The sequence below is a fragment of the Ptiloglossa arizonensis genome, chromosome 9, assembly GCF_051014685.1.
Source record: "Ptiloglossa arizonensis isolate GNS036 chromosome 9, iyPtiAriz1_principal, whole genome shotgun sequence".
NCBI lineage: Eukaryota > Metazoa > Arthropoda > Insecta > Hymenoptera > Colletidae > Ptiloglossa > Ptiloglossa arizonensis.
In genome coordinates, this window is record NC_135056.1 from 20211870 (window position 1) to 20231039 (window position 19170).

The 19170-nt window shown below is 50.3% G+C and overlaps 1 protein-coding gene across 8 annotated transcripts in view; it reads left to right on the top strand.

The window, feature by feature from the left end:
* The window catches only part of Crtc (CREB-regulated transcription coactivator), a 52918-nt gene that overhangs the window by 30751 nt on the left and 2997 nt on the right, over positions 1-19170 (top strand). For 3 of the 8 annotated variants that reach the window (XM_076319463.1, XM_076319469.1, XM_076319471.1), the window contains 10 exons: positions 1066-1321; positions 3312-3417; positions 3879-4029; positions 6674-6721; positions 7767-7925; positions 8301-8420; positions 8789-8950; positions 11528-11590; positions 12365-12439; positions 13037-13199. In XM_076319463.1, the coding sequence (XP_076175578.1) occupies positions 1066-1321; positions 3312-3417; positions 3879-4029; positions 6674-6721; positions 7767-7925; positions 8301-8420; positions 8789-8950; positions 11528-11590; positions 12365-12439; positions 13037-13199 (1303 nt within the window). Of the gene's footprint in view, positions 1-1065; positions 1322-3311; positions 3418-3878; positions 4030-6673; positions 6722-7766; positions 7926-8300; positions 8421-8788; positions 8951-11527; positions 11591-12364; positions 12440-13036; positions 13200-13589; positions 15927-19170 lie in introns of those variants that run through there. The other 5 variants (XM_076319464.1, XM_076319468.1, XM_076319465.1 and 2 more) reach the window with 5 other exon arrangements.

The window sequence follows — 19170 nt, forward strand, 5'->3', positions numbered from 1 at the left end:
CCGAGGCGAAAACGAACGGCACGTAGCCGGTCCGCGCGAATCGATATTTCGTTCCTCTGTCCTCCGTGGAGAATCTCATCGGTGAGTAACGATCGAAAGCGGCGGCGCGTTCGTCTCGGCGATCGCGCGATCCTTGGACTTTGATCTCGAACGGAAGACGACGTTCAATTTTCGCGAAGGGTATCGTTTCCGCGGACCTGGCATATTCCCGTCGATTTTATCCTCGACGCGGAACGAAGGATCCTCGTCGTCGCTCTCGATACGTCTCTTTGCTTCCTTTGCGTAGCTCCTCGTCCGCGCTCGACGACGGTAGCTCGATGCCGGCCCGCTCGTAAAACGGATGATACGTTCTATCGGAGCAAGATTTATGAAACGAGAAAATTCTACGAGCGAGCGACCGGGGCCACGAAGATAGAAGTGAATTATTTCGCTTCGATCCTTCCCGAGCTTCTGGGCGTCGCGCTACAGAGAATCTTTGCTCCGCCGGGTAAGGAAATTCTCGAGGGCGCTGTATCCGGTGAGAGGGGGTTCGCAATTTGCTTCGATTTTATTTCAACCCGGTCGATGATTTTCCCTGGTCGGTTTCGATATCCGATAAAAAGGATCGACGCTACGACGAGGACTGGTCGACGTCGACGCTTTTCGAGGGCAGATACCCCGGCGTTGTTCGAAAGGTTTATGGCTGGCCGTAGGGCCTTGACACAGGCCGTGCAACCTCGGTGGTTGGCTGCCAAGCGAGCCAGCGACTCTTAATCGCGTGGCCATCGAGTGTCGGACCACGCTATTTAGAACGTGCGAGCGTTTCGCTGGACGATGGCCGATCGTCGTATGCCAAATAACAGAGACCTTGTTCTCGAAGGATCTGGCCGCGAAATTCGGCTAAGGACTGCGCGGAACTCGTATCCCTACCGCCTGCTCCGAGATCAAAATCGAGTGGACGATTTCGCTATTATATTCGTTCTCGTAACGAACGAACGTAAACGAGTACGCACGGCACGAGATTACCCCAATGATCCGCGTAGACGAGTGCCCGTGATCGATCGTTCCGGTGGTTTGGTATTGCAGACGACGTTGAGCAACCTGGAGGAGATGCAACACAATTCTATGGTGTACCGCAACAACGATAGGAGCAGGAGCATGGGTGTTGGACCGATGCGGTCGCGTCCGGTGGACAAGAGGCACGACACCTCGCGGTACAGCGGTGTCCCGTATCTATCGCCACCCCCGCCGAACATCTGGAGGAGAACCATTTCGGACTCGGCTCTGCACCAGAGCGCCAACGAAGCCTGCCAGTCGACCAACGCCATCCCCCATCGACGAGGTAGTTATACGTTCATCTTTTGTCCTATCGATGTTTCGATGCTCGAATTTTCCACGATCCTAGCGCGAAAGTACCTTTCGATCGCGGTTCCGAAATATCGGACGAAGAACCTGAATTGCCGAGTTAACGAACGACTCGGAGCTCCTCGTTTCGCCCGTAGTTAAACTCCAGGCCCGTGTCTACGCGATTCAGTCTTCCCTCGTTATCGTTTCGATTCGTCGCGCGACAGACACGTACGTACGATCGCCTTCGTCTCAACTCGACAACGAAAACGCGCGCGATTCGAGGTAACGCGACTGATCCGATTCGTCGGCAACTCGCGATCTCTGCTCAGCGTTTAAACTTTCCGTATCCTACGCTCTCGCGGTTAAAGAACGAGAGAACGATCGATCGGTCGGATATTCGATCTCGTATCCAACGACAATTTTCCCGAGCATCCGTTCGGACGTTCGTCGCGGTTCCGTTCCCCGGTCTCGTTTCCTTCCCGTCGTTTCGAAGCGCGTAAAAATAATCTCCCCGGATCGACTCGAATTCGAAACGCCGGGAAACACGAGCCCCGCGTTCGGTGCTCATCTTTTACCCCGAGATTGCTCCATCCTCCGTCCGGAGGCGTAACCGCGACTCCGTTGTAAATAATATTGGATCCGCTTTTCTCGCGGAGACGCGGCTAATTTAGAACGTAATCTCGCGAACCATTAAGGTCTCCATCCGCGCGTCATTTCCGTAGCGCGTCTAGCCGGTCGTTGTAGAATAAAGAAAAAGAAATCCAACGCGTCTCGGAGCCACACGCTCCCGAACGTTCGCGTAAACGATTCCACCGCCGGCGTCGCGAGACGGGGGCGTGCATTATTTCGGTTAATTGAGCGGCTCGTCGTTCGTCGCTTTCCGCGCGGCTTGAACTTTTGCTCGGCCCGCGGAGGATCGTCGGAGGAGGAATTCACCCATTATCGTATTACCGCCTCGGCGTCGAGCGTACTGCCCGGTTGAATTTCGGCGTGCGGATCGCGGCACGAGTCGTCGCGGCGGAAGGTCGCCCGCTCGTCCGCCCGCCCGCCCGCCCGGCGTCGAAATAAAAATTGCACGATGTAGGTGTGACGGTTGAGCGACGCTTCCTTATCGCGGGGAATTATCTACGTTCGCGTGTCACTCGAAACGGTCGTTAACGCGGAATTTCTACCGCGTAAAATCGTTTCGTTTCGGAAATAACGAAACACGAAATTTGTTCACCGTTCTCGTCGCGGAACACACCGGTGGAGGTTGTACGCGAACCGATCGTCGATCGAAGATCGTTTCCGGAACGGTTCACGGCCGGAACGAGCGATACTTAGCGGGGAATTGATCGTGTGTGTACGCTTTGTAGTCGAAAGCGCGGTACGAAGTCGAACGGTATCTGTTTTGTCGTTTACGAAGTTGAACGGCTTCTCGCGTGGAATCGTAGCGTTGGTGTACGGTAATCGGTAGGGATTCGGTGTTTGCGGTCGTACCGCATCGTGGAAAATCGTGGCAGGATTTCCGAAGGTGTCGAAAGTTTCCTGCGGAAGCTTCCTAATCGGGCGAATCGCGAGTGCCAGGGTCGTTGGCCGCGCGGGGCAGGTTTTCCGATTCCGGTCGCTCGGTTCTACGCGCCTTCGATGATTCCCTCTTAATCTGGCACCGACCGCCGACACGAGGGGATCAGAAATGAAACGTTATACCCGTAGTAACGTTAGCAAGTAGCATTACACGGGTGTTGCGTTGCCACCGTGAAATCGGACCGCGGCGCTGCCTTGAAAATATGCACGACAGTCCATCGCTATCGAGGTAAATTGCGTTCGCGAGTGTGGGTGCTGGAGAGAGCTGTCGGGACGAAATCGAAACACGTGAAGTTCGCGATTTCGTCGAAACGTTGCCTTCGAGAACGCGATTCGACGCGACGCGTATCTGTAATATTTTTCTCCAAAATCGAACACGCTCCCTTTACGGTTGTTAACACGGTGTATCGATTGCGCAGATCAACACAACATGAGCGAATCTGGGAGCGACAACAGAGACCTGCACCACGGATTCATCGAACGGCCAAGATCGTCCTGCGAGGTGCCCAGAGTGCCCGGGATCAAGTGAGTCCCTTTTCTCTCCTCGATATCCTTGTCCCTACCGCCCGAGGATAATGCTCGCGGGCCGCAATTTTACGAATCTCGTAGAACGGTTTCCTCTTAATGGTATCGCGGAGTCTATTGTTACGCGCCGGCTGTATGCATTATTTATGCGTCGCGGCTATTGTACGGTGGTTTCATTGTATCCGCGGTGTATTATATCGCGCGCGTTAACGCTGCACGCGCATGGAGATTGCGCGATTTTGAATAACGTCGTTCGGTTCTGTCCTTAAAAATTTCAACGCCGCCTGGAGAACGACCCTTTTCGCTTCGACGTTCCGTTTATTTATCGCTCGTCGAAGGAGAGTTTTACGACGCGGTGGAACGTCGTACGACGCCTCCGCCACGACGACGTTTCAATTCCATAATTTTTTCGTAAACGATTCCCATCGATCTCTCATCCGAATCACTCGTTCGTCTTGCAGCATATACCCGAGCTCCCAGCCACCGGGACAACAAATTCCCATAGGCAACAACACAGGATCGTTACCCGATCTGAGCAACGTCCACTACCCGTCGCCTCTTCACACCCCGTTGGACCAGGAGGAGCATTCGAGCAGTACACCGTTCAGCAACGTAAGTTCCGGCCGATCGTGTCGCGTGCTCTTCGAGTTTCTAATTCTTCTCGACCTTTTCTACGCATTCCTACGAGGTTGCGAGTTCGCGAACAACGTATCTTCGTCTTTTCAACGGTCGCGTTTCTTTCTGTTTTTTTTTTTTTTCTTTTTCTTTACTTCTTCCGCCTCGACGCGCCCTCGAGAGGAAATTCCTGTCCTTGACACTCGTCGGGTAATTCTTCTCGCGATGATGTGGTCCTGGCCGAGCTCGATCGATTCGATGTAACGTCCACGGTCGTTCTCTAAGCGATCGTCCAGTTTTTCCTTTTCTCGAGACTCGGATGTTTCTCCGAGAGAACGAGCATAGATACCGATTAATTCTGTATCGGTTAAGTCGGCGGTACTCCGTAAGGAGAAAGAAACAGACGGTAGATCTGGTCGCGTACGAAAGCTCTCGTTCTCGAATCGGTGTTTACGCCTCGTTCGGCGAACGATCGTTATCGGTGGCACGAAACCTTTCGCGACACGCGTGACAAAATGCACCGTCGACGGAATCGCGCTCGCTCGCTGGTTCGCGCACGTGTCGATATCGAGAGTAAAATCGCGAACGGCGTGCGTCCTATTTCCAGCGCGGGCGCGTTCTCTTTTTACGCGTCTTCTTCGGCCGACCACTTTTTTTTTTTCTCTCCTCTCCTCCAACAGCCCCGTTCCATCCCCGATTTCCCGTAACTCTCTCTCCAGCGCTGTTCGTACGTACAGGTATATCGGTCAGCGTTGCGTTACGCGTAGCGTACAAAAGCTTAGGTAGATACTCTGACTTGGAAGCGGGAATCTACTTTTGAAATGGTCGTACTGCTGGTATATTCCAGAGCCCTCAAACGAGCAGTCCCACAAACCTGTCGCCGACCAGCTTGGCTCAAGCTGGTAGGCTATCCTTTTCACAGGATCACAATCCGACCAGCGCCCAAGTAAATATCCTTGCGATCCCGGTACTAGTGTTGGGTTAATGCATTGTTAGAGAATGTTGCTGCACCAGCGAAGTAGCCGACGCGACGCGTTTCCTTTTTGTTTTGTTTTTGTTTTTTTTATCGGTGCATCGATATCGTTGAAAGCTCGGGAGCGTTCGTGACGCTCGAATCGTCGGACCGCTCGTGGGAACGCGACCTTGCCGCACCGGTGTGCGATTTTTCGACTCGAGCGGAAAAAAAAAAAAAAAACACAAACAAAAAGTCCCCGCGGACCGACGAGACCGAACCGCAAACCGACCAGTTTCCAAGGGCGGGACGAGTTCGTCGAAAATTCGTCTCGGTGATCGCGAGCTCCGAACGAACGACGTCCGCTCGGCTACTTCGTGTCGGATTAGAGACGTATTACGTTATGGAATCGAGGGATCTTCGAAATGTTTCTCCCAAGCGCATCGTTTCGCGTCGCCACGGTGATCGCGACGAAACGAAAAGATGCCTCGCCTCCATAAGATCGATTCGTTCGTAAGAAACGGAGAACGACGGCTGTACGTATACATAGCATTGCATGAGAAGAGATATTCTGTGCTTTTCTGTGCTTCGTAACCACTAGTGTGTTCCGAGTACGGACCAATCTCGCGGAGCTTCCGACGAACGATGCCCGGTCGTCGTTTAATTAACAACGAACGCGAGTCGTCGAACGATCGAATCGACGAGCCGAAGAAGAACATTTCTCGAGTTCAACGAGCGCGAAATACTGTTGTTTTTTTTCTCCATATATCTCGAGGCACGATTATTTTTGCGCCCGTAACGTTTTTCCACTCGTCGATTCGATTTATAAAGCGAAGGCCGATCCGAAGACCGAAGCGATCGTTTTATTCCTTGTATCGTACGTTATGGACTTTCAGCAACCGGGAACGATTGCGAAAGCGTGCTCGGATCGGCCCCGTTAAAATGTTTTACTTCGAACGCAATTATCGCGGCACGCCGATCGACTCGCGCACCATTTCGATACAGCGGCATTATTATTCCACAATGGAGTAATCCCGGGCATGGTTTGTTAATCGCTATCTGGATTAGTGGTAGCGTAGCTGAATATCGATTTTATCCGACATAGTGGCCGTAAAACGTTAACGCGCCGCGGCAAAAAGAGCGAAATCTTGTAAATAAGTTCTCTCGCGGAGAATCCTCGGAGCCCGCCGCTCTAAAAATACTCACCGATCCTTTCCGATTGCGAAAAAAAGAAAAAAAAAAAAAAGAAGAAATTGTTCACCGTCCCGTTTAACGACCGTCGGTCGTTTTCCCACGAACGTCGTGTTTACACTTACGCGCGAGTGTATTACCGCGGAATACGCGTTCGATGCATGCTCGTTTCGTTCGGAGAGAAAAAAGAAAAATAGCATCGTGAAATCGAGAAATTTTGTCGGGTCAGTGCCGGTCAACGGGGAAAGTAAACGACTCTTTCGTCGTTGTTAACGACGTAACGAAAGAGACGAAACGATGATGATTTTCGTAACACGAACGAGAACCGTTTCTTTACATTATATATCCTCATCGAAAATACGATGCTGCTTTCGAGACTGGAGCACCCCTTTGATCGGTAAGGCCGTATCGGTACGCTTAGCGGTCACTTTTTTTTAATTTCGTTTTATTTTTATTTTGCCTTTGTTGTAGTGTTTGTTTGTGTTTGTTATTTTGCAGAACCATTTATCAGTGCCTGTTAACTCTAGGTTTCTTCACACGTGTAAGGTCAGTAGCGATACGAAAAGTTTTTTTTGTTCATTTTTTCTTTTCTTTTCTTTTTCTACCATTCTTTCGATCGCGCGACTACACCCGAGACACGGCCCCTTTGATCACGATGTTCCATTTTTCTTTCGTATACACCCCCCTCCGATACCGTCTCGCTTATTACGTTAGAGTATCGAGCTTGTGGAACACGTTGATAGTTTAGTGTACACGTCCGAGTGGAAGTCACGGTTTACCACGTCTTGGGCGCGGAAAGTGCGTGTTACGTGGTCTTTGGATCGCGCGAAGAATCGAAAAGAGACGGATCCGCCGCGAGCGTCGCGAGGGTAGGGAGAATCGTTTGAAAGTTCGCGCAAACGTAAATGGAAAATGTTTGTCGTCCAGTTTCGAACTCGTTTCCACGGTCCGGCTGTTCCTCGGGCAGAGCCGGTGGGTGGACGGGTTATATCGCCGGAACGGTTGGAAGTAGCCGCATCGCTGGGAGAAACTTTCCTCGCTAAATGAATCCGTTATCTTTGAATCTTGTTTGCGTTCGCGAGGGTTCCCGGAGAAGCGAAGTTTCCCATTGGTCGAGCCATTGGTACGCTCGGAAGTTAATTTTTCGCTGGAGAAAAAGACTCGGGGGAGTGGTTCGCGTTCGCGGCAAAATTCCGGGGAAACCGGTGGACTACCCGCCGCGGCGCGACGCGTCGCGTCGCGTCGAAGCATCGGAAAAATGGCGGACGATATTGTGACGGACTTCGACGCGCGCAGGTGAATTATTTTCGCTCGGTCAACGCGTTCGGTAAACAAATAAAGGAACGCGAACCGAGTACGCCTCCGACGTTCGCGCTTCCGGTTTCTCTCTCGTTTGGTATCGCGACACGGAACGAGCGCGGGTTGCACGCCCGTCGCGATCGTGGTAAACCGCTTCCGTGACTTTGAATGTTCGGTATCGACGTAGAGATCGATCGCTGCGACCTCGCTGCGGCTAGTAAACCATTCGGGCTGGCTACGCGAACGAATAAAAGCCGGCGACCGATCGTTAATAGCGATGGCTGTGAAACAGGGTGTGGCGCTGGAAAACAGCACAAGTACTTCGCAACAGGATCTTCAGAGCTATTCGCAACAACCGGGACCGCCGCCGCCACCGCCGGCGACGTCCCACAGTCCAGTTGGCCATTACATTTATCAGCAACCGCACAGTCCGGTGCCACCGCAAAGTCCAGTTAGTATGCAACCGTTGTGTTTCGCTTACTCGACCGTTTCGAAAACATGCACGCGCCGCGAGCTCGACATCGTCGATTCTCGTCGAAGCGACGGTAAGAAGACGGATCCCGTGAAACGTCTTCCGTTGAATTTTTCGCGGCGTCGTGGCTCACTGGGTCCAGTTCCAGGGGAGAACGCGAACTTCCCGGTGTCGGAGTATGCGATTCGAACGAGGCTAATCGGTTTCTCGATCGCGTGCACGGGAAGAAGGTAACGCGACGGTGACGCGGAGTCGTCGCGTGATCGCGAACGAATCGTTTTACCGGCGAGTTCTTTCTCCCCGAAAGTTCCACTTTCGTTATCGTTTCAAACGTATCCGTTTTTTTCCCCGCAGAAATCCTCGCAGACGCATCAACCGCAGCAGCAACAGCAAGTGAACTCCCTGGGCTCGTACAGGTCCTCCCAGCAGGTGAACAGGCCGTCACCGCAGTCGTCGCCCAGTCTGACGGTTCAGGTGAGCAGCGAAATCGCGTTTAACTTCTCCGTATAGATACGTGCATCCACGTTCGTCTATCTCGGCCGGACAGGATTGCTTTCGTCGGCGTTTACCGCGTTGTCCACGTGATACAATCTCTATCCTCGATTTCCACCAGAACCAGTCGTCGCGCGGTGTCTCGCGACGCGTACCTTTCCGTTAAAGGTTAAACCGGTGTCGGTAGAGCTCGGTAACGGGATTTCTACGCGCGGATCGATGTCATTGTCTCGATAACCGGAAACTTGATTCTCCAGCTCGACGAAAATGAGAAAAAACGAACGAACGAACGACGAAAACTGAACGAGTCGCGCGGTCGTTAAAGGGAGGATGCTTTTTGTCGGTTGCAGGGAAGTCCCTTGAGCTACAGCAACAACCCGTCGGCGCCACCTAGTCCCACGGGGCATCCGGGTCCACCGAATCTGACGTCGGACGGGATCGATCAGAACAGTTACTTCCTGAACCAGGCGCAGGCGGCGGCCCTTCAACAGGATTTCGAGCAGTTCACGATGGTCAGTGAAACGTCCGTTTCCGGTATCGCTAAACACGCCCGTGACACGCTCGCCCGGTACTTTGGCAGCGATCCAACGATGCGTTCGATTTTTCCCGGCCCGATTGACAGCCGACGACGCTTCGCTTCCCATTCACGAACGTAAAGGAATCCACGAACACGATTGGGCAGAATCGTTCGGCTCGCCGGGCTCCGGAATACGTCGTAACGGTTCACGAGATCCGAGTATCGTCTTCTTTTTTAACAAAGAGAGAGGGAGAGATTGCACGTGTTGTTCGGTGCACGCACTTTTCTCGGTGGAAGATGCAACGTTGCGTTTCAGAGACAACTCGCATCCCTTCGGGAGCCGATCTACCGCGAAACTGTATCAAAGTTTCGGCTACGAAGCTCCAGGAACGATCGATCGATCGATTAATTGTACTCTTCCCGTATCTCGAGCGCTCCGAACGTTCGCGACGCACCTGCGTTCAATTTGTTCGATAAATTACGACGACGCTCGTCCGCGTACATCTCGTTCCCAGTCGACGAACCGAGAGGAACCTGCGCGTGGACGCGTGTTACCCGCCCCCTTCCCTCGTCCCGCGTAATTGCATTCTGGCTGCAGCGGGACGATGCATCTCGCGAGTACGGTTCGCGCTCGCCAGGCCCTGGAAACGCGCGGTTTCTCCGCTCGATCGTCGACAATGGCGGAAACGTCAACGACGTCGAGACCAGTTTCGTTCGGAAACGGCCGCGAATTTCCGGACACGCGTAAAACGTATCTCGATCGCGATAACGCGCAACTACCTCGAAACCGTGTTTCAATCGGTTCGAAATTATTCATCTAGGAACAGCGAGTACGCGAGAGGAAGACGCGAATCGTAAAGGAAAACCGTTGTCGCGCGAAAATTCGCCCCGAGGAAATCGATTTCGAAAATTCTTCGACACGCGGTATCGGAACGAGGAGTTCCAGCATTCCATGGAAAACCTTGATAAATAAATCGAGGTGTTTCACTCGGACGCTGCAATACCCGACGAATCGTCGATATTGATTTTCCCGGGGACCGAGCGTCGCGCGAGCAAGTGTTATTCGACGTTTACGATTTATTCTCTCGGGAATAATTATCCTCCGGTACGCTACGCGCCCGAGAAGAACGCTCCGCTGGGGTCGAGGAATTTTTTTGTAATTTTACGTATTCGATAATTCTCCCAGAGGTCATCTTCTCGGACGCGGACAGTACCGTGGCTCTACGATACTCGGGAGATACACTTTTCGCATTTCGTACGAGCATGTAGGTGGAATACAACGAGTCAGACGCCCTAAAGGCAACGTCCTTCTCGATACATCCGTCGGTACATCCTTCTTTGGATGTTGAACCGCGTTTGGTTCACGACGAGGTTTGCCCGGCCACCGCGAACGATTTTCTCATAACGTTCGATCGATTTTCTTCTCGCGCTCGAACAGTACCGTGACTCTGCGATACTCGGGAGACATCACTTTCAAGTTTCGCATCTCGTACGAGCGTATAGATAGACTACAACGAGTCAGACGTCTGAAAGGCAACGTCCTTCTCGATACATCCGTCGGTACATCCTTCTGTGGATGTTGAACCGCGTTTGGTTCACGACGAGGTTTGCCCGGCCACCGCGAACGATTTTCCCATAACGTTCGATCGATTTCCTTCTCGCACGCTACCTGCGCTCGATGTTTGATTTCTTTCTCACACGCCGGCAAACCGGCCACGATACATCGCGGGGTTTCCCTCGCGGCTCATGGATTTCGTGCATTTTCCTTTTTCACCTTCGTCCATCGGTGACCGGAACGACGGCTACATGAATTATTCCGCGCGTGCGCGCGGGCGCTCGCGGGTTAGCATGAATTATTCCGTCGCTATCTCTCGGTGTTGGCGCGTTTATGGTCGGCGAGCATTCCGTCGTTCAAAAACGTCGAAAATTATGCGAGTCGACGATCCATGAGTCGTCGCAGCTTGTATCGTGGTCGCGTGCATCGTTCTCGCGCATCGTTAGCCATTTACCGACGCGACGTATCGACGAGCGATTAATAGAATACTCGCTCGAAAACACCTGACCGCGACCATGATCGCCGAGTCAGGGATTTCGTCGGCGTTGCGAGAGCCACGCGACGAAGAAAACGTTTTCGTGCTTGAATCGACTATATTTTCTCTTTTTTTCTTCTTCTACTTCTTTTTCTTTTTTTTTTTGTTTTTTTTTACTCTTCACCTCGTTCACCGTTCACTTGCATGCGTTTGCAAATTTCTTTCGTAGCGGATACTTATTGTCTTTCGTTGCGCTCGTCGTTGTTGGATTCTAATTAATTTTCCATCGCGCTCCGTCGCCGATCGATCGAAGCATAGCGGAGCAAGCAGCAGTTTTGTGTTTTTCGAACGCGTGCTTGTTTAATAACGAGAACAGAAAGTAGAAAAAAAAAAGAAAAAAAAAATAGAAAACACAGCGCACACGTTCGATCGGAACGTTCTCGTAAGTTTCCGCGCGGCCACTCGAGACCCCCGATGTGTCTCGTTCTGCGATACACTGAAATGTTAAGCCTTGATGTTTATCTGTTACCCGCATCCGTCAGGATTGGCCGAAATTCGCGCAGCAGCTCATGGAACTTGGTTGCACCTGGACCACGCAGATAGAGGTGAAACAACGCCCTTAGCAAACTATATCAAACTCATTACTCTTCTCTCACCCCCTCGACACTACGAAGCTTCCGCCGCCTCTAACGTATCCGATCTGACGCGGCATCGAAGCCGACCGTTTCATTATCTCGACGAGAACCGTTCGATTTTTTTGCCTCGCGATAGGTTTGCGTGTATCGATCGCGGTAAACAGTCCCCGGGGGTAGCAGTCGATGAAAATATGTACGCACGGAGCGACGAGGCTAAGCAACTTTTCGCCAGCAAGAACAGCCTACTTAACGCGGGACGTATTGGTTTGTTTCCTTTATGTTCCGTTCGAGTTTAAACCGAATAAAGTCGTTACGACAAAAATGGCCACGAGGAAGAGGTAAAACGGTAACCACCCAATAGAGAACTCCCGAACGTCTATCCTCGAGGGAAAACACGGCGAATAAAAGCGCTCACGGTTCGATGCGAATCCACCCTTTGTTTCTCCGTCTCCGTTCCTTCTTCGTTTTCCTCGACCTCCCGCGCGTTTCCTTCTTCCGTCCTCCGCCGCACCCTTCGACCCTACGTCTTCGATCACGACCTCGCGTGGCATCGCTCGTGCGCCAAAACGGGTAATCGACGCGATGCGATCAACGCGAGATCAAGAACCGAATCATCCGTTCCTGATGCTTATCTTACGTTCCTTCCGATTCCTCTTGTTCAACCGCAGACCATGCGCATTTACGTCGCTCCTCGAACGAAACAACCATTCGCGCCACTTCATTCCCGTTCTTTTTTCGCTTCAGATGGACACACCTGTGGCGACCAACACGATCGAATCGTACATCGGTTCACCGAACCACACAACGACTTACACGCAGGTGAGTAATCCCTCGAATTCGTTCGTCTTCCGCGTTATCAAATTTTCGCGGTTCGAAACGAATCTCGCGATCGAGAAACACGATCCGCTCTAATCGTTTCAACAGCGACGCAACATTTAGCGAATTTACGATCTCCCTTTGAAACACCAAAGGTAAACGAACCTCGAAGCGTTTACGAGGGTCTCGCGATGGAGTACGCGGTCGATTTCTACCGGTTGCGCAAAGTAATCGAGTCAAGGGTTCAAGTTCCGTACCCGTACACCGGTGCACGGAGATTCGCCGAATTTAATATCGTCCGATTTAACGGAGTCACCGAACGGTGTAATTGTACTTCCTTTTGTAGCATGGGAGGAGGATAGTCGAAGGAGAAACGGAGAAACGTTGTCTTCGAAACGAGAAATTCTGGAATATAACGAAGTCACCCTTTAATGCAAACGGTCGATGCGTTGAAGCTTTTTGTTTTTTTTTTTTCTTTTTCCATCGACGTAACTGTGCCCCGAGTTTCGTAAAATAACGACGTTCCGTACGCAATTACCTTGGAGATATATTTAGTGAAATAATACCGGGGCGGTTCATTCGCCCGAATTTCCCTTGCAGAACGACGTGATAAATGTCGGAGGTGAATTGGGCAGCGGGGATGCAGGTTATTTCAGCACGAGTCCACAAATGGCGTATCAGTCTACGACGACGTCGACCGCCACCACCACCACCCAGCAACTCACGCCACAGACACCGAACACCCCAACGATCATCCTCACTGGTGGGTTCACGTAAAATTCAAACTCGCGTCCCAACAGGTGTTGCTACGATGCTACGGTAACGCTTGGTTAAAAAAATATCGATTTAGGGTCCTCCTCTTGGCGTTCGATCGACGATCGTATCTTTAGCGATGTTATCGAGGTGCATTGACGCGTTATGCGGTGTACCAGTTGCCGAGGTAAGATCTTTGGTTTCCCCGATGGTCGCGCAGGGACCACGTACGGTCGAAGAACCACTCGAGCTCGAAACACCAAATTTTCAAACAGAATCGTAGACGTCGCAAACCACGCTGTTACTTTCGAATTTTACCGATCGAAATGGGCAAACCTTTCGGTGACAACGCAACAGGTTCGCGAGAATCGAGGGAGTTCTCAATGATTCTTTTTCGCAGACTTTTCCGGCGCGGATGACCTAACGAACCCAGAGTTCGTGAAAGACCTCGGGACAGCGATAATGAGCGACTTCGATCCGGATCTCTTTCCATCGGACGACGCTCTCAGACAGGGCCTCGACCCCATTGACGTGGACGGTCTACAAATGCTCACCGACCCGACGATGGTCATATCCGATCCCAGTGCCGAAGCCCATTTTAGGCTAGATCGACTTTAAGGCGAGACACTTTACTCATTTGCGATTACGCGCTGACTATATTACGTAGGAATACAAATTCTTATCTGTCCTGGTGTCGCGATTTATTCTTGGGACACTTCGACAAATGGGACCGAGTCGTGTTCGTTCGGTCGCTCGATGCACCCACAACGTGGATCGTCCCTTACGACGCGATACCATCGAGATCTTGGATCGTTCTTCGACCCTAACATCGCCACTACCGCACACCTTCTCCTCCTCCTCCTCCTCCTCCTCTCTCTGTCCCTCTCCCTCGTTAAATATCTACGAGAATCGGTTCAACGATCGACATCGTATAGAGCGAAAACGATCGCGAGCATTTCCGTTGAAGATTCGTCCGAACGACCGACGAAACCGACGCGTCCCGTTCGTGATAAACCCTTAATTGAGGATTATGTAATACAAATCTTTATTAACCCTTTTTTTATTTTATACTACTTTGTACATTGTATCATGTATGATCTCTAAGAAGCACAAAACAAAATGTCTACTGATTTATACATGCTTTTGTCATATACGATCCTAGTAAGGTAAAAAAAAAAAAAATCTACCGTTTAGGTGAAATTAACGTTAGAAGAAAATTACCGAGCGAGTTGGTCGTTGTGCTCCTCGTCGAGCGAGTCGACGGGGTGTATACTTAAAATAGGGGAGGAAATAGGAGCACGAGAAACGTTGAGTAAAGACAGAAACACGAGAGAGGAGGGAGACACCTTTCGACGGTAACCCGTTGCCGAGAATTAATCGAGCATTTCGAGCCGCACTCTTTGCCCTTTTCTTCGTCGCGTGCTTTCGCTCGAGCGCGCATCGTACGCGTACGTCGGGACCTTTTGTTCTCGTTGCTGGAAGAAAAAAAAAAACGGAAAAACCATTACGCATTCGGTCATCGAATTCCGCGCGTCGAATCGTTCGACGGGACGCACCGAACGTTTCGCGAACGTTTTCGTTTACGAAATCGAAACCAAATCCACGATGTTCTTCGCGATGTCGAGACGACGGGCCCTTTCGTTGTGAAGATTGTTTCGCGATATCCGCGAGAATCTCGAAAACTTGTCGAATCAGCGAAAGGGTCAACTTTGACCGTTTAACATTGAAATTCGTCACCGCGATCACTTTTACCCGTGGAACGGCCAGCAGTCAAAGTTCGATTTCGTCGGCGTCGTTCAACGGATGAAACGAAAATGTAACAAAACGCGAACACTCGGCGTACCTTCGCGCGTGTACCCACTGCGGTCGTCAATTGTTTTTTGAAAGTAATGTGCTGTACTTTGTATACACGTCGAATAGTTAATCGCGCGGGCGCGCGCGCTTACGCGCCCCATGTTAGAGTAACTCGGTTAAAGTATAACGTTTAAGGGTGAAACGAGAAGAAAAATGACGCTTATATCTGTATACAGTGTACGTAGGGTAGCGATAATCGATCTTTTTCGAACGCCATTCTGCACTCGTAATTCTTAAGCGTAGTAGTCGTGACCGAAAAAAGAAAAGAAAAAAACAAAAAACAAATACGAAAAGGAAAAAAATCACACGTTTCTACGCAACGAGAGAACTCGAGCTACGCGGTGCATTCGAAGGTGCTAACGAGTTATTCGAGTTGTCCGACTTATCGAAATCTTTTATACCGATAGAGTTTTATTCCAACCGGTTCCCGGAGATTTGTTACGTCGAACGAGGAAAAGAATAAGACTTTAATTGCGTAGCTATCGTTGCTGCGATGTTTCGCGGCCGTTCACGGATGCACTGAAAGAGAAGTATGCAAGATGTTTCACGACTACGGGTAGAAACGATTCGAGATTACTTTTACCGCTCACAGTTTTGCACGAGAGCCGCCTCGGTGGCCTCGAGAGGCTAATTTATTCAGCCCCGCCTTTGACTATTTATCCATTCGAGACGAGTTCCACTCACGCTCTAAAGCTGTTTGAAAATTTAAAAACGCTCAACGACGATTTGTTTTCGCGATGAAAAATGTCTAACGGTACAAAGAAAATGTAGGTTGGGCACCAGCGTGGAATTGGCAAACTAGAGTACGCTCGTGCCCCCTTGAACCAAATTATAATAAGAATAATATTGTATCGATAGAAACTGGAAGAAATTTTTCGGAACTTCGAACGAGTTTCGTACAGCTACAGAACGTTTGAACGAGGTAACGGTCAGAATTTCAAAGAAAGTGAACGAAATTTCTACTCGTAGATCTGAAACATCTCGTGTACGATTCGTGAGCGGTCTCGTTGATCGGTACGCGTAAAAACGATTCTAAAATGCTCGCATAATCGGTGACATTCGACTACGTTACGGCCGAAAAGGGAACGCTCTCGAGCAGGACACGGCTGTCGAAAGTTTTCAAACAGAGTTTCAAACGAATGAAATTTTCTATGGTTGCGCTCTCGTTGCCGAGAGTTTCTCAAATTTTATGCCTTACCTTGTTTTCGCGTGGCTCCTGCACGATCGACGTTGTTTCGTGAAAAAATGAATCGCGAGCTCGACACTGCGTGGATCCTTCGTCGCGTTACTTTTTACTATTTGCTTTTCGATCTCGATCGATGGATAGGGTTGCCCGAGTACCCGTAAAAGTTGCGAAAACACGTCAATTTGTCCCCTGTGTAAATAGAACGCTTACGGGAACGCGTAAAAATAATCCGCACGGAATTCGGATAGTCTTCGTCGCGCGTCGTACCTCTTTCTTCGTTTCTCTTCGAGATTTGAACGGGCTAGGTGTAATTGTTTCTCGATGGTAAAATTTACCGTTTTTGCTGGAAATCTACCTCGATTTTTCCGTAGCTTCACCAATTGCACGGTAATTACTTCTTCGCCGTTAGGAAGCTCGCGTGGCCCCTGATTGGAGGGGATGCGTTATTCCTTGAAATTATTACCGAATGCGTAGGCGGCAGCCATTATGCGTTACGAGAGTCGGAAGAGAAGGATTCGTCGACGAGCTGGGATAGAGTTTTCTCGGTTCGAACGACCGATCCTTTTCGTTCCGTAATTGTTGAATTTTATTCCGCGAATACGCTACAAGTATCGCCTAGAAATTATCTCGACGTATTTGTACCGAAAATTTTGACCGGACGACGAGGAGAATGGTTTACGCGTTAACGTTGCAAAGAAAAGTCTAATAATCGTTACGAGTTTAACGAAGTAGCCCGCGTTCGTAGAAGACGTTTCCCTGACTGGAAAGATAAGTTCAGCGACGATGCGAAGAGAACGAGCCACGCTATACCCGAGAACAGCTTTGTGGACGCTCGATATTCTCACCTTCCACCGTTTCTCACCGCGTCTCTAAACCTATGTATCGCGACTACGAATCTTGTACAGAGTCGAGCACGTTTCGTTGAAAACGCTAACCGAAAGATAGTGCCGCGAATACTTGGATCGATTCGTTTAAACGTTGGATGTATTAATCGCGAGATATCTATTTAGAACCATCATGGTCTGTGAGAGGGTTATCACCGGGATGGTAGGAAAGGTCGGTTACTTGCGAGCGACCACAACGATGCTTCCCGGTATAGTGTTCGAGATCTCGTCCACGGTGAACGATCGACAAAAGAGAAGCACAAGAAAAGGAAGAAGAGGCTCGAGAAGTTGTCGCGTTAGATCGAACTCTCTTCCCTCCGATTCGTTCGAAACCCCTACGCAAAAGTCTCGTCGCGCGCGAGACAGTGCCAAAGCGCGTAGATATGTTCGTCGACCTCTAGATTGTAAGATCGTTGCGTCGGGTTCTTCGCGTAAACGTGCAATATAAAAACGATCACGTTCGCGCGTTCGTCGTCGGTCGATCGTCGTAACGCGCGAACGGTACCCAGACCCGAGCTGGCGACGTCAATTTTTGTCATAGAGGATCACCCGTTGTCCCGTTCGTGACTAATTCTCTCTTTTGTAAATCTTCTAGTACTTAAAGATTCGCGAGCGGCGAGCGAAACGTCGTTGTCGCTTCACCGGTAAACGCTGGAGCGGGACGATTCGGTGCGATCGAAGATGCGCGAGTATTATCGCGAGTGGAAGCGAGCTACCGACACACACCCGCGAGCGTGAAATCGACGGTCGCGGAGGAACGGGATCGAGTTTGTCGGTGTCGCGTCCTCGTCGATTGCACGGAGAGACGTGGAAATTATGTACAGCGAGATCTCCTCGTGATCGGGAAATGTCGCGCGGCGAAACGCGTACACGTACCTGGGGTCTGTGGAAAGATTGCTTCTGGATCGAGAGGAACTTCGAAGACGAATCGAAACCCGATACGATTCGCGACAACGACATTCCGATTCCCCGTGGTGCGTCGAACGCGAGTCGAAAGTACCGAGTCTCCGATCGAGGCACGAATTCCCGATTTCGACGAGATCGACAAACGACCAAAGCATTATCGGCGAATCAACCGTTTTCGAGCGTAAGCGTAAAAGTAGCACTTAGCGATGTCGAGAATCATTTTCGTTCGTAACCACGATGTTGCACAAGATTCGAGACATTCTCTCTCTCATCCACGGTTTTTTCTTCTCTTCTCTCGATATGCGTACACGAACTACATACAAACATATACATACACACACGCGCGCGTACATACAAGCGAACGTACATACATACGTACATACATACGTACATACATACGTACATGCATACGTACATACATACATACATACATACACGCGTACACAGATGCGTAAAGTAAGCCATAAACGCACTCTTCCTTGCTCTCCCTCTCTCTCATGCACGCACGTACACAGGCTCTTTCCGCGTCGAGAGAAAGAGAGTGGCTTGAAGGAATCGATCTGTCCATCGTACTCGTCAAGGAAAACTCGGTACCGCACGCGCGCGTCGCGATCCGCGTACGAATCCAACGCGCGTATTCGTCGGTACACGAATATTCTAGCCGCGACGCGCGATCCGAAGGTAAGAGCAGCCATAAGTAAAGGGAAACGAAAAAGGCGAAGGTTGGATGGAAATGCTGCTCGTCTCGACCACGATCGATTCTAGCATTCGAACACGCGAGAGTTCAGGGAAGAACGAAGGAAGAAACGAGACATTGTAATATTTGTATATAGCCATGTTATCGTGGTAAAGAAATTACCTACATTATTATAAATATTTACGCGTACATATACATATACAAATGCACGTACGCGTACCTGCATACGTATATGCGTATATATGCATATATACATATATATAGATCTAAATATTAAGTCTGTAATGCCGTTACGTTGTTGTACCATATTATTGTGAACACCATTTCTCAGACATCGATTTTTTTAAATAAAAAGAAAGTGTCTATCGACATTACGCTAAGTATCAAGCAGAGTATCCGCCGTGAATCCACCGCGCCGCCGTACGATACGTTTTCACTTTTAGTCGCAGCTCGC